This window comes from Cynara cardunculus, assembly GCF_001531365.2.
Source record: "Cynara cardunculus var. scolymus isolate 2C chromosome LG 7, CcrdV1, whole genome shotgun sequence".
NCBI lineage: Eukaryota > Viridiplantae > Streptophyta > Magnoliopsida > Asterales > Asteraceae > Cynara > Cynara cardunculus.
The window spans coordinates 9,158,036-9,173,461 of record NC_037534.1 but is presented as its reverse complement, the minus strand read 5'-3'; the positions used below and the strand labels follow the sequence as shown (position 1 = coordinate 9,173,461).

Below are 15,426 nucleotides of genomic sequence, written 5' to 3'. Positions count from 1 at the left end.
AAATTGATATTCATCAAATTAGGAAGAAAAAAAAAATTAGTAACAGAGCGTTAAAAGTTGTAAAATTTATTTATTCTGAGCAACCTTCCGATATTTTAACAAAAGCCCTTGGAGTTAATCATCATAATTACTTATGTTTAAATTTAAGAATGATTGATCTATTCAAGAGTCAAGATTGAGAACGGGTGTTAAAACATATTATATGTTGTCAATCTTGACTGTTGTCCCTTCTTTATCAGGATTATTGTTGATAAGGATTACAGTTGAAACATATTTGGTTTTAATTTTTTTAACATAATTCCAAAATGTCTCCTATTTTAGGGTGTTATAGGATGGGTTTTCTTCGAGTTTGTTAGGCGTGGTTGATTTTTCTTCACTTTTGGGAGCTCGTGATGTTTCTTGTCGTTCTTCAATTTTTTTTTTCTCCTTGTAGTCCGTTTAGCTCTTGTTACGGTTAGGTTTCTATGTCTTACAAAAACCTTTCCCTCTTCTTTTCTTCTTGCAGTCTATGCATTTTGTAAGAGGTTGTTTGTTTACCTCTTAATAGTTCTATGAAAAGGCAACAGAGGTGAATCTTGTTTGGCAAAATAAAAAGTCTGCCTCTTAATGGTTCTAAAACTCTCTGAATGAGAGCCCTACTTTCATTGTACACAATTACCAAACAATTATATTTCATTTTACACTATAGCATGAAAGTCTCTTAAGCATTATGCATCAAGCCATTCCGCAATTACCAAACAGCCCATAATCAACTGATGGTTTAAAAAAAGATTAATAACTATTTTTCAATAGAAAATTAATTATTAAAAAAATTATAGATATTTTTTAGTTCAAGAGTTATATCATGTTTTCTCTGGTTGTTACATTACATCTTATCTATAATATATTAAAGCATTTGATAAAAATTCTTAAAAATCATTTTTTATGCATGAAATATTGTTTATTGATGCATATTACTTAAAATTCAATATTACAAATAATTTTGCGTAAATACAACTTATTAAAGCTCAATTTTTAAATTCATGTAACTAACTGCAAATAAAATAATCAAATATAAGATAAACATTCATTCTAAATATAAAAAATCTAAAATATAATTAAGATAATCATTAGATTCTAACAGAATGTTTAATTATTATTTTATAAAAAATTATATTATTAAACCAAAAATAAATTACTTTGTTATTAAATCTAAATTAAATTATAATAAAAAATTGAATTAAAAAACTTACAAAAAAAACAAGAACTATTAAATAGTTAATTTAATACTATTATCTATTTATTTTTTACAAATTTTTATGTTATCTTCAAATTTACATTTTAATTTAAAAATAAAAACATTACCGTTTTCTTAAAACCACATAAAATTATATTATATCTAAAAACTAAACATTAAAATCAAGATTTATCTCGCTACATTGCACGAGTATCCTTCTAGTCTTAATTAATATAAAATAGAGAATATATATAAAATTGAGTTTTAAAAATAAGAAGAAAAGAGAGGTAAATTATACAAAGTTTGGCAGTGGCTTCATATCTCTACTCCTCACGTACGTCAAGAATTGCCCTGGTAACTCTTCCAATAGTCCCTGCACCATCGATATCTCTCCACCTACAATGTACATACTTTTCAATTATGCCCCCACTAATTTTCAACAATATTGTTTTTTTTTTATTAACCTGTATATCCAACCCGTTATGCGAGCCGATTAATCCCAGGACGACCACCTGCTTTGCAGATAGCCCGGAGCTACCGCATTTGAACCTCCATGGCCACAAGGGGATTTTTATTCCTCCTTGGATTTGTACCTGAGACCTCCTGGTACTTTTGATCTTTGGAGTCAGGCTTAAACCAATCAGGCACCACCCTTATGGTTAACAATATTGTTTTGCACAGTGTCATCTAGTTTTTCAGCTAACTGCTACCTTATCATCCAATTAACGTAACTGCTACCTTATCATCCAATTAACGTATAAGCCAGTTTGCTAAATATAGCTTTAGTGAAACAGCTTAATTCCAATAAGAAATTGCATATGAATGAGTACTTACGATGTACATCACGCATGGGAACAAACTGAACATTATCTCGAGTAGCGACTCTTCCTGTTGAGCTCTCCAACCGTTGTCCGTTATCACCATCCAAAATCTGCAAATAAGTAGTGCTGGTGTATAATACAAATCAAGCTCCATGTCCTATGGTACTACTTTGGGGTACGTTTGGTATGCAACACAAGACCAATTACAAGTTGTCCCACATTTGGTGCGATATAATACTGGTACAGGACAGCACAGAACAGGGCTGAGTGGGACAAAAATGCATTTTTTTTGTCCACCAAAATAACAACAAAGGTGGTGCCTGATTGGTTTGAGCTTGACTCCAAAGGTCAAAAGTACCAGGAGGTCCCAGGTTCAAATCCAAGGAGGAATAAAAATCCTCTTGTGGCCACGGAGGTTCAAATGCGATGACTCCGGGCTATCTGCAAAGCAGGTGGTCGCCCTCGGATTAGTCGGCTCGCATAGCGGGTTGGATATCCAGGTTAATCAAAAAAAAAAATTCAAGGACTTGGTATAAGATTGGTGGTAAACTACCCATATCAAATTAAAACCCTAAAACCTTCCACAAATTTTCACCCTCGCCCGTCCAGTCCTATCTGTATAACAAACGCATATTAACTGATTCACGATTACCATGAAAGAATGATAGGTACATATCTAAACAACAGGAATCTAACTTTCATCGGTAGGACTTTCAACCAAGGGAAAGGGTATTTACCTCCATTGTTTTAAAATCAGCATTACCCACTCCAACAATTAGAATTGAGAGGGGTAGATCAGAGGCCCTGACCAATGCGTCTTTAGTTTCTTGGAGATCAGAAAGAACTCCGTCCTAAAAATATGGTAAAATCTATGAACTTTCTACAAAGGTTTATATGACAATGCTACAGGGTTGGGTTTTGGTGAGAAGGAGAGTTAAAGTGAGAAGCGTAAGAAGGGATCTCCACTCTTGGATGCACAATTAGGATGAGATGCACCAGATCAATCCCCATACAAACGTGATTCATTGGTGGATTTGAGATTAAAGGTGATCAAAGGTCCAGATCCCATCTTACGCTTCTCAACTTAACTCTCTTTCTCACACGATCCTTCGCCTATATATATAATTGTTTTGCTAAGTGTTTACCGTTATAATAAGCAACACAAAGTACTTGTTGGAATTTTGTGAGAGGGACTGAGCGGCTATTTCTGCAGCCTGATTGACTATTTGACCAAATAAAGTAGGTCCATGAAGAGAGACGGTATGCAAGGCACTTTGATAAGCAGCCATTATGCCTTGTACGCCTTCAACCTGCAAATTACAGGGGGGAAAACAGGGTTAGTTTTGGTACCATTGAATGTACTTCATAGTTCTTGGAATTTAGCTGCATTTTAACAAGTTCTACATCATGTGTCAAACTTCCTATGGAATCACTCTGTAATTGCTGCTTCACATCATCAATCACTACAAGACCATTTTCCTAATAAAATTATTCACCAACTTATATTTTCTTTTGGATTCTTCCCCGTTATATTTCTATCAGGTTTTATTATCAGCATATCCGGCTATTTTGGAATAAAAGGTTTTTTTGAGATGGATGTTCTTTTAACTATACTATATTATAAAGCATTTGATAAAAACTCTTAAAAACCATATTTATGCATGTAGTACTGTTTATTGATACATATTACTTAAAATTCAAGATTAGATTGTGCGTAAGTACAACTTATTAAAGCTACATGTTTGAACTCGTGTAACTAACTGTAGATAAACATAATCAAATACAGGATAAACATCTCATTTTAAATATAAAATACCTAAAATATAATTAGGATAATCATTAAGTTCTAACAGAATACTTAATTATTATCTTTATAAAAAATTATAGTATTAAACAAAAAATAGATCACTTCATTATTAAACTTAAATTAAATTATAATAAAAAATTGAATTAATAAAATTACACAAAAAAAAAAAGAACTATTAAATAGTTAACTTGATACTAATATCGATACAATTTTTTCAAATTTTTATGATATCTTCAAATTTATATTTTATTCAACAATAAAAACATTATCACTTTCTGAAAATCACGTATTATATCGACAGAGACAAAGAATAAAATGAAACATTAAAATCGAGATGTATCTCACTGCATTACGTGAGTACCCTTCTAGTTATCATCAAAAACAATAGAAGCAAGAATTTATGGTTGAGAAAAGAGAAACAAAAAGATGTAAAAAAGACATGATCATACCCCTAGACCCGTAAAATGTTGCTAATCAGTAATCACCAAGCACTACTGCATTATCTATGCTTCCAGAATTCTGTTTAGCTTGACGTAATCTTGTCCTAATCAGCGGATATGTATTGAAGCATAAAACGAGATGGTAAAATTGAGTTTGAATTGAGTGATTGTATATTACTAACAATGGGGTATGCCACCTTTTGCATCCCTACAACCATGAAAAGAGGATTGTACCTCAAAGCTGCCAGCGTCTCCATTCAGGTTGAAACAATGAGATACAGGGCCATTATACATTCTCCCACCAAATCCCCAAGCAGGAAAGCGTTTGTCAGAATCATAAAATTGTATGACTTCCCCAACTTCCATGATTGCCTGTAATGGAAATACATGACTATATTACCAAATTTAAACCAGATGGATATTCGCTAGTTCTATTTTGTAACATAATAATGCAAGTAGAACAAGATTCAGGGAGCGATAAGAAGAGTCCTTGATGCAACTATCATTCAACATGATCTGCATCGTAATAGACCCTTGCACTCGATTTTTGTAAAGAGAAGGATTAGTGCAGTAGACATTCAGAACCAGAAAAAAAAAGGTGGTAACCACCTCACCTGCTGGTATGCATTGAAACAGCCAGAAGGATCAATATAATGTAATGAATCTGGCTTTTGAGGATCTCCGTTTGAAGCTGTACAAAATTGGAAGTTGCAAGCATCAATCATACAGGTCACCAAGTAGATAGTTCATTTGAACATGATTAATTTAGAGGCATGCTTACCAGTAAAATCAACAGCAACCATGAAGTTCAGCTCAAACCCACTAGAGACGTAATCAAGAAAGCTATAGAGTTCCTTCTCATCAAATCCATCCACAAAAAGTTTACCCTTCAGAATCTATAAGATGTAAGCAGAAGATGTGTTCACTCATGATAAAATGTATTTTTTAGTTTTAATTCTTCATTAAGTACAGCCAGTTTCTCATTTCTCTTGGTCAAATCATTATCCACCATCTTCTCTTTCTCATTTAATTTTTTAAGATAAATGCAGGAGTGCTAAGTCACCCTTTGGAAATTGTAGCACACCAAAAGGACATAACCTACCTTCTCATGATCTCGGTGACGAGAAGATGGAATGACAAAATTTGCACCTGTTTTTTCTTGGTAAAGTTTTTCCAAGACTCCAATCGATGTCTGCTGTTTACTGTCAAAAATAAAAGCTTCAACACTTATTCCTCTATGGTTTCAAAATCAACAAGCATTTTATCCCAAACTAGTTAGCATAGGCTAAACATGAAACCCAATAGAAATGGTTTAGAGGTAAAACTCAGTAGGCCCCAACAGATAGTATTAATTGAAATGCTCCTATATAAAGGTGAAATGTTCTGGTATATTTCACTTATTCATATCGCCTATGAATACTTCCACCTGCTTCAAAAGATCTCTACTTCTTGGTACAAGTCTCACACTTAAACCAGTGTATCCAAAGGTATGCATTAGATGACGAAACTAGTGCATCTTGGTACAAGTAACTCTCAACCTCTCCTCAACTGGCATGCCCTAACCTTCTGATAAACTTTCCATCAGATTCACATACATCTGGAATAATCTTAAGGGGTATGGGGGAATAAATATTTTAGTAATGGTATCCTGGGGTATTTCTGTTATTTCTATTTTCTTTTTAGCTGAGGTAATATTTCTATTAGCATCTTGAGACCATGGTGAATCATAATTGGTTATTTGCCTTCCAGTAATAACATAAATAGTAGAGGGTAATAACATAAATAGTAGAGGGTGAGTATGGGGGAGGGCATCCGTTTTGGTAATCCGGCCTGAGCCAATCTTGGGAGAAAACCAGCTCCTCAAATTGCTGGGGCATTATAATCATTCGATTAATAGTGAAAGTAATCAGTAAATACCTTGTTGTTAATCACCTTCTCCTGAATATAATCACTTCTAACTCTATTCCTCATTGTCTGGTCGGACTTCATCCTTAGCAGTCGCATTCTACTACATTTATCTTATGTGCATGTAGTCTGGGGGTCCAACATTCTGTGTTCTATACTCCTATATCCTCCCATTCTCTTTTAATTGCTAATATCCTCATCAATACGTCCATCCTTCAATCTAAAATAAGAAAAATACAAAGTATTGTCTAATTACTCCAACCTGATTATTGAATATTCTACTTGATTATGCATATATAACAAGTTGCACCCCAGCTTCAGTTTTTTAGCCTGGCATGCTCTACAAGATTTGGATTAACATATTGCATAGTCTCACGGACCAGTTGCCATAATATGATAACCGTAAGGCGTAAAGCATACATACATCATCGTGTATATCCTTTACAAGCGCATCCATAACAAAAGCAAAAAAAGGACTCGACACTAAACACTGTTTCATCCCTATGGTAATACAAAAAGCATGTTTCTCATTGACAATGTTTGACACTTGCCTTCCTCTGCTGCCCCGGGAGAGTGAGTTTGTATGCATAGCCAACAAATGAAAAGAAGCAAGGATCCTTTGTTTTGGAGGTTCTTTCAGAGACGAGACCTTACACTTCGCAGATAGGATGGTTGCCATCGTATATATCCTTGATCACATTTACATACAGGATTTGTTCTTCTCAAGACCTCCCCACATCATTCCTTGCCACCATTTTATTTGCCTCCTCAAGATCAACTAACACCATATGGAACTCCTCCCCATGTCCCTTATCTCTCCATCAGTCAATTTGTTCAATAAAAAGCCTCTGTTTCCCTTATTTAAAAAGCATCTTCAGCTAACATAAAACAAAATGATTTACACACCCCTTGGTCTCAAAACTCTAGATATGCTCAATAACCCTCTGCACTAATTTAATTGTATGGCTTATAAACTTGAATTCGTACAACTTTGAGTATCCCTTTGTTCTTGTAGATTGCAAGCAAGGTCTCATTTCTCTGTTCAGACATCCTCTTTCTTTAAGAATAATAACCAAGGGAAGCATAGTACTACCTCCTTAAGGGCTAACCAACTCTCCACAAGAATGCCGTGGTGCCTAAAACATTGCCTACTTTCATCTTTTAAGAACTTTTGTCACCCCTAACACAAATTCTATGTACAAAACTCCACAAGTATCATTAAATACTAATTGAGTTCTCCTACCCTCCCTTCGTTATCTCAATTAAACAACCTATGAAACTAACCCCTTCATTCTTTTTTAATCTCCATCGTATTTGATCACCAGTTTTTCAGTTTTTAACCTTGATGCATTAAGGCAACTTCGGCTCCGATTTTCCTTCCGTTTAGCCTAGCCAACGTGTGTGCATCATTTCCCACCTCTTTTGTTGGTTTTTCTGACAACTCCCAGCATGCCTTGACTCAACTTTTCGTATTGCGTCTTTTTCCCATTTACACACTTTTCTGTTGGTTGAAACTCTCACAACCACGTAAAACTTTCTAGCAACCAATCTTCTTAATAGCCTTCTGAATTTCCCCGTGAATTTGTCATATCTTTTCACATCCCATTAGCTTCCCTTCAATATACTATGTCCCTTCTTTAACCATTCAAAGATTAAACCTATTCAGGTAAACTCATTTCAGGTTCCACCACCTAGTTCTAGTGTGTTTAAGACCCTCAATCGGTCTAACACCATGTCTAATGGAATGTCTGCCACTAAAGCCACTGCACATGAATTTACTATTAATGCTTTATACTTAATTCCCTTTCCCAGTGGAGAGAAAGTCTACTACAGTGATGTCATACCTAAAGGAGGCACATTTCCTAAGAAGGTGTCTGCAACTAGAAAATCATATTGCATTCTTGTGTTTAATGTCATACCCAAAACCTCTTGCTTTTAAAGCCTCTACTACTGTTACTTGCATGCACATCAAGATCACCTATACAAAATCTAGATTCTCAGTATTTCTTGAACTTTGTCCAGGTTCATCCAAATTCTCATCTTAATACATTCATCCAAGCCAACTAAGGAGCATATGCACTTGATGACATTCATTACCACACCCTTGCCACAAGTTTGGTTAAAGTGATTCTACACTTCATCTTTGAATTTGAAATACGCTATCTGTTAAACTCTTCTTTATTATAACATGTAAGCATCCCTACGCATACCATTCCCCAGTACCATATCATAAATGTGGTTCACAATTTTCTGGGACGTTTCATCTACCTGCATAGTTTCCTGAATGCATGCAACATTCACTCTCCTATGGTTTTCAAATAACTCCCTTAGCTTTCCCGCCATTCCAACCGTATCCCACTCCCTTGGATTAGCCTTTTTTCTCCCATGAGTTGACAATCCAACCCTTGCTTACTTCTATAATGTGTTGAAGTGACATGTCTATATTCCTTACACCTTGGGTAGGAATGTGAGATGCAACAAAGGAGGGAATCACATCCCAATTGCAGCTCACTAGCATAAATTAATTACGCTGCTCATGTTCATTCTAGTACACCCAACTTCCAATGTGATGTCCGCCTAAAAATATCTTAAAGAAATCTCTTTTGGTTTCATTTTCATGAGAATAGACATACATTGTCTGCTCACAAAGTGAAAGGCCTCTCACACTCCCTCCTCCATCTTGGCCTTGAACATGTTATTTATCAAACTAAATTTAGATTCTTAAACTAGATACGTAGGCAAAAGAGGCAATTTTACATGAAAAATGAAATGTCATATATGCAACTACGACATAAACAACTAAATAATTACCCAATTAGGATGTGATTGCCACTGCTATTGAAGTCAAAACACTCTACAACTAGAGGGTTCTCCTGTAAAGATTGAACAAAATATATGATGGAAAACATGGATTAGTAGAATGCCATGACCTTCAGAACCACTCTGTCTAATAACATGAGACAACTACAAAAAATCATCATATAAGGATGATTTTCAGCTTAAGTATAAAATAATGCATGGTGAGCAAGAATTAGCCAATCTTACCTTGCTCCCATATTGTTGTGTACTTAAACATAAAGGCTTCCATACTGGGTCCAAATTGTTGTGCACGACTTCTGTCTTGCAAACTGGAACTGAACCACCAGTCTCAACAATCCTAGAGATTCGTAAGAAAGGATCCTAAAGAGGTAAAATAAGAGGTTTAACATAAATGCCAAGGATCAAGTTGACCATGATTATATTACAATGCTTTAAGCAAATGTTGAGTGAGTAATTACACTTTTAGAGAACCGGTCCTTGTTATCCAAGTTTGAACATCGGAGTCTCATCTCAATAGCAGTTTTGGAAGCTATGGTTTCTTCTGCATGAACAGTTATTGAACCCAAATTTCCAACACTGTGCCCATTTCTATTACGAAGTTCTAGGGTTATAGTTCGGCTTCGGAGAGTCACAATCTGCCAATGTTTGAAGAAACAAGAACCACCTTTAATCAAGCAAATCTATCAATATCCATGACAATCTCTTGTATGAATAATAAACTTTAAACTTAGCTACATCACATCACTGCTTGGAAGAAGGTATGAAGATCATGTAAGGTATTTCTAGGTTAACTATCATGAAACGCATCGGTTACAAAGACCAGATATATGTTCATAGAAAGTCAGATACGTCTGTTTTTTCCTTGGTGAAGTGACATTCATTATAAACAAAACAAAACAATGATTGATTTTGTGTAAGACTAGGAAGGAAAGACTGCCTTTAATTCTGGATGGAGAAATAATGATGAGACATGTCCAAATCCAGTGGCCATCCGAATCTACCGACCATAAAAACATTTGCGAGAAGGACATATAATTTTAGGCTGCAACTAGACTTACCTCTGACAAAACACAGCTGGCTTCACCAAGAAAATCTTGGTCTTTCAGTTCCAGCATCTGTGCACCATATACCAAGGATGATGTTGAATATACAAGACATAGAATAGAATAAGCAAGTCTGAAGAAGACATCAAAGGTTTGAAGGTTAAAAAAAATGTATATGCACCTTCGTTGGCAAATTATGATACTTTGTATCCACATCATACACCTGAAAGCTTTTGAAAAGAAACAGGAAATATGCAGAGAGTTTACTAAATCAAAAATGAGGTCTGCCAGACTTTGGGGGTGTTTGGGAAAGCGTTTCAAACGGACTTATTGACTTATACCGGTGCCAAACCGGTAATAAGTCATTTTGGAGTGTTTGGATAAAAAATAAAAAAAGTGCTTATACCGGTACCAAACCGGTAATAAGTCGTTTTTGATAAGTTAAACCCTCTTGACTTATTTGACAGATTACCCTATTAACCCTGGTTTCTCATCGCATCCATCTCATCATCGTTGCCGGCAAGACTTCCACAGACGACGTTCTTGCTGGTTTCGTTCGCATCGTTGMCGGCTATCGCATCCGATCTTGCTGGTTAAGAACCTTTAATCGCCGGCGACCTGGTGATGCTTTAATCGCCGGCGACCTGGTGATGCTTTAATCGCCGGCGACCTGGTTTAGGGTTTAGAGCCGACGACGAGAAGGAGGCGACGAGGCGAGGCCGGCGACCTGGTGATGCTTTAATCGCCGGCGACCTGGTTTAGGGTTTAGAGCCGACGACGAGAAGGAGGCGACGAGAAAGGGAACGCACGGAGAGGAGACAGCTTGATTTCTTTTCTAACCCTCAACTGGTACATAACCTCAAATGAACCGGGGTGTTTTGGTCATTTTGCTTTTTTGTACCGCTATAAGCTAATCCAAACACTTTTTACAAAACTCCAGTTTGATACCTCATAAGTTAATAAGCACTTTTACAAAAAAGCATAAGTTGTTTTAAATAAGCAATCCCAAACACTATGAGCAACTTAACAAATTAGCAGAATGCTTACACCAGTGGCTGAACAATCTCGAAGTGAAATACAACATCTATTTTCTGAATCCACGTGGGATTCAAGTTGTTCATGATCACCTCCGTGCGACCAAGTTGCTCCAGAGTTCCATCTTTCTTCTGGGCATATACTACTGCCATAGGGTCACTCTACAATTTAAGGAAAACATAACATCAACACGTAACTAGATTCAGTAGCATCGCGAAGCAACAGGACAAGATTTATATACAGGGTATATTGTTGTTTTGTTTGCATTAATGATGATGCATGTTGGTACCAACTTGGGGTAACAGCCAGTACCCACCTTCATCAACATCATTGCCATCATCGCAACCATGGCCAAGAACATGGACCAGTGGTGGTGGGTGATTATGATTAATAAATTTGAACCCATTTGTTAAAAGTTGCACCTACACATTGTGCATTTTTCAATTCAATTTTTTCTCTCTAGCCTTGTAGTATATATATCCTTGCCACAATCTTATATTTGATGGATTTTTCCAAGAATCAAATTACTGAAAACAGTATTTGCTGAGATATCCAATAAAGTAGACAAAGTGTGGCAGGACATGAACATCAGCTGTTTATTTTTATTTTTATTTTTATTTTTTTTGGGGGGGGGATTACAATTAAGAGGCATTTGAAGACAGAGAATCAAAGCAATACATAAAACAATGAAGACCACAAATTTAGGAACTAGTTATGGTACCTTAGACATGATGTCATAATCGCGTAATTTTGAAGCTGATAAATTTAACTGCAATTCATTATTGAAGAATCTGTTATACATGAAATTGCTTCCAAGAGATACAAAATATAATTACTAGCACCTTGGACGAAAATATAATTACTAGCACCTTGGACGAAGCTGAATAGCAAGTGGGCATGTGTTTGTTATTCAATATTACCATCAACAAATTGAAGTGCCAAGTGAGAAGCAAATGATAACTAACTTACCTTTTCGACATTTTTGTCGTTAAAAGCATAAAGTAGATATCTTGATCATACAAATGGTGAATTAAGACTTGTACAGAACTTTTTTTTATAATGTTAAGCATAATTTGGCTCATAAGAGTTATCTGAAATTTAGCAATCTGTCCAAAATTATGCTGCAGGAGGTCCAACAATTTTTTTCCATTCTAAGTTCTAACAACATCGCTCATGTGCAGCTAAAGTCCCTGTTTTTAAACCAATGTTGCTTTCATCTAATTGACACTCTTTTCCTTCTTTTACTCAGTAGTGTTTTTCACATTATACATATACATATATATATATATATATATATATATATTAATTGATTGAATAGATTGCAAGCACAAATTACATAGGATTCTTGCCAGGGCCCAACCAGGCCTTTTAACTTAGCAAGCTCAAATCTTCACAAGAAGCAATTACGAATTGGTAACGTCATGCAGTAACTTCAGAAAAACTGCAAAAATGTTGTTCATCATTTCCATTAGTGGAGTAGACATGCGAAACCAGAAGAAAGAGTCAAAGCAGGATTTAATAAAGTGATTGATATCAGAGAAGTTTTAGAATATAGGTTCTTAAATATGACAACAAAGGAAACTAAGCTACATAGCAACAAACAGAAAAGCATCTACTATAGTCTATATTACATCCCAAAAGAGGACCACAAAAACACAGAACCAAGAAAAAACATTTGTAATTGATCATATCATGTTGACTGCATGTAATGGAACCTGAAGTCAACTTAATGTTGGCATAATAATCTACTAAATGAACGACATTGTTATCAAAAAGCTTCTCTAATTTAGCATAAAAAGGAGAGTGTGTTTTAAGCTTTGCCCAGTACAGTATTTCATATGCAAAAGAAACAATTACAAGGAAACCAAAAACAAGCAAAATAAAGAATTTGTGCCTCGAAGTCTTAAGTAACAAACATAGGTTGTTTGGGTCAAACATATTCCATAGCCCTAATCCTAAAAAACTAGATTAATCGGGTATATAATAAAACGATAAGGAATATGTTGATAATGCCTAATAAGTGAGGGATAGTAATCAGAGGGCCCATGGAATAACATATGCTACCTAACAACCACTAGATATATGTGTGGCCTTATTCCAATTCCCTCCTAACAAGACAAATTACTGTAGCAGTATATGTTTGGGCTTGCTTGTATACATGGTCCGAATTTAACAATGAAACACGACCCACAATCCATATGCAATCTACGCAAATGAAAAGCAAATGTTGCATAAAATGACACACGAAGTTTGGTGCACTGATGCCAACAATGGTCTGAATACAGTTGAACGGCAACCTAACTGACCACTAACAATCTATACTATATTATAAAACCTTTGATAAAAACTCTTAAAACAAATATTGTGCATAAAGTATTGTTTTTAATGCATAATCTTACAATATATTACTGCAATATGTACAACTCCTTAAACTTCCACATTTGAACTCCATAAAACCAACTGATAAGCGCGTTCAAATACACGATAAATGTCGAGTCCTACTAATATGGCAAAATAATCCATAAATTCAAATTCTCTTTTTAATGATGAATTGCACTTATTTTCCTTTCTCAGTTACAATAAAATTTTACATCCTGCAGCATGAGGCATACTTGTCGACTACTCTTCATTGGTTCAACTTCCAACAATTTCGATTTTGAAATGTATAATACTAATCACTAATTGTAGTATTATTCTGTCCTTAACCCCCTTCCTTACCATCTGTGTTTAAGAGAAATTGCATCTAAAAGTTTTGAACTATTAACCACATAACAGATATGGATTTTTTTTTTTGATTAACCTGGATGTCCAACCCGCTATGCGAGCCGACTAATCCCAGGGCGACCACCTGCTTTGCAGATAACCTGGAGTCACCGCATTTGAACCTTGGCCACAAGGGGATTTTTATTCCTCCTTGGATTTGAACCTAAGACCTCCAGGTACTTTTGATCTTTGGAGTCAAGCTCAAACAATCAGGCACCACCCTTGTGGTTACATATATGGATTTTGTTACACAACTTATATGGATTTTGTAAAATGTTAAAAATTACCTAAAAATATTTATACAATCAATAATAAGGATACAAATAAACACAAATTCAACATAACAATTTGGAAATTTTATACAAAATCATAATAAACAAATAAGTTTGTAGAAAACAATTCAAGCTTCAACAGAACAAACATAGCTTAAGAAGATAATTCAAACTTATCTAGTAGTATCAGAACACGAATGCTCAAAAAGACAAACATGTCGCTTGCAAACACTATGTAGTTACCGGAACAAAAAAATAGGAATCAATTATTTGAAAATAAAGGTATAATTAGCATTATGGATGGCATAAACTCTTGATGGATCAATTGCCTCACGGTTGAACACTTGAACGGGATCAAATGGCTTTAAACAAGTTAAAACTGAGTTTTTGGGATTGATAAGACGAACTGTTAGTTGTTTCTCGGTTAGGTCTTCAAACAATGTGCCAAACTGCACTCAACGGGAAGCAATTTGAACTTGTACCGATAGAACAGCAAATTGTAACCATATTCATTAAATAATCCCGATGCAACTACAACACAAGTTAGAAAACAAGACCATTTACGAATATATACCTCAATTCGAGTGTAGAGCGGTTGAAGGCCTTTTGATCGAAAGAAGAAATCGACGGCATCATTTTGAACCGTACCAGAGGAGGAAGCAGTAGCAACGTTGCTACTGATACCCCTTTGTAACCTTAGGCTATGAACTCCTCCTACTGCTGCTTGTCCACCCTTTACGTCCGAAAAACATCCTCCCATTCTCCAAAACTCCGATCAAAACCAATCGAAGTCGATGAATTCGGATCAATTTGTCCCTGCAGTCGCAAAAAACAACAGTTTTGGTTTGAAATCACAGCAAAGCAGTTCACCAAACCAAATCTTCAACCTCATTGGGTGTATTCAGTGGTATTTTGGTCGTATATACGTATATATACACACAAAAGAGTCGATGAGATTTTGAAACCGTAAGATGGAAAAGGTAAATCCACCATGCTTTTACTCGAATCGTCGAGTAATTTCCCATTTTCTTGGTCGACTCCGTTCGTTAAATTTCGATTTTGATTTAAGTGGCCCCTCCTCAATTTTTCAGGGGAGTTTCCACAGCTCAACACTCTAAAAAATACATGTAAATACACATTTGTGTTTGGAATTGTTTATAAAAATAAATTATTAATTTATTTTGGTGTGATACTGATAATAAATATTTTTGAGTGTTTGGATAAATAATTTATACCGGTGATAAACCAATAATAAGGAGTTTTGGAAGAAGTTAAACTCTCCTGACTTATAATAAGTTGATAAG

The 15,426-nt window shown here is 35.3% G+C and overlaps 1 protein-coding gene across 5 annotated transcripts; it reads right to left on the bottom strand.

Annotated features, from left to right (window-relative positions):
• Nucleotides 1-1,465: 1,465 nt before the first annotated feature.
• On the bottom strand, nt 1,466-15,052 carry LOC112515999 (protein BONZAI 3). 5 transcript variants are annotated; one of them, XM_025122998.1, is made up of 16 exons: nt 14,697-15,052; nt 11,809-11,856; nt 11,100-11,248; nt 10,234-10,282; nt 10,068-10,124; nt 9,468-9,644; nt 9,235-9,369; nt 9,001-9,062; nt 5,387-5,486; nt 5,066-5,180; nt 4,899-4,975; nt 4,519-4,656; nt 3,183-3,347; nt 2,775-2,888; nt 2,051-2,147; nt 1,466-1,612 (listed from the first exon to the last, which is right to left on the bottom strand). In XM_025122998.1, exons 1-16 carry the CDS (start codon nt 14,880-14,882, stop codon nt 1,509-1,511), a joined length of 1,773 nt encoding a protein of 590 aa, XP_024978766.1. In that variant the 5' UTR covers nt 14,883-15,052; the 3' UTR covers nt 1,466-1,508. The 5 variants fall into 5 exon arrangements, with proteins under 5 accessions (XP_024978766.1, XP_024978767.1, XP_024978768.1 ...); XM_025122999.1 differs by having other exon boundaries at nt 5,066-5,138; XM_025123000.1 differs by lacking the exon at nt 2,775-2,888.
• Nucleotides 15,053-15,426: the final 374 nt, after the last annotated feature.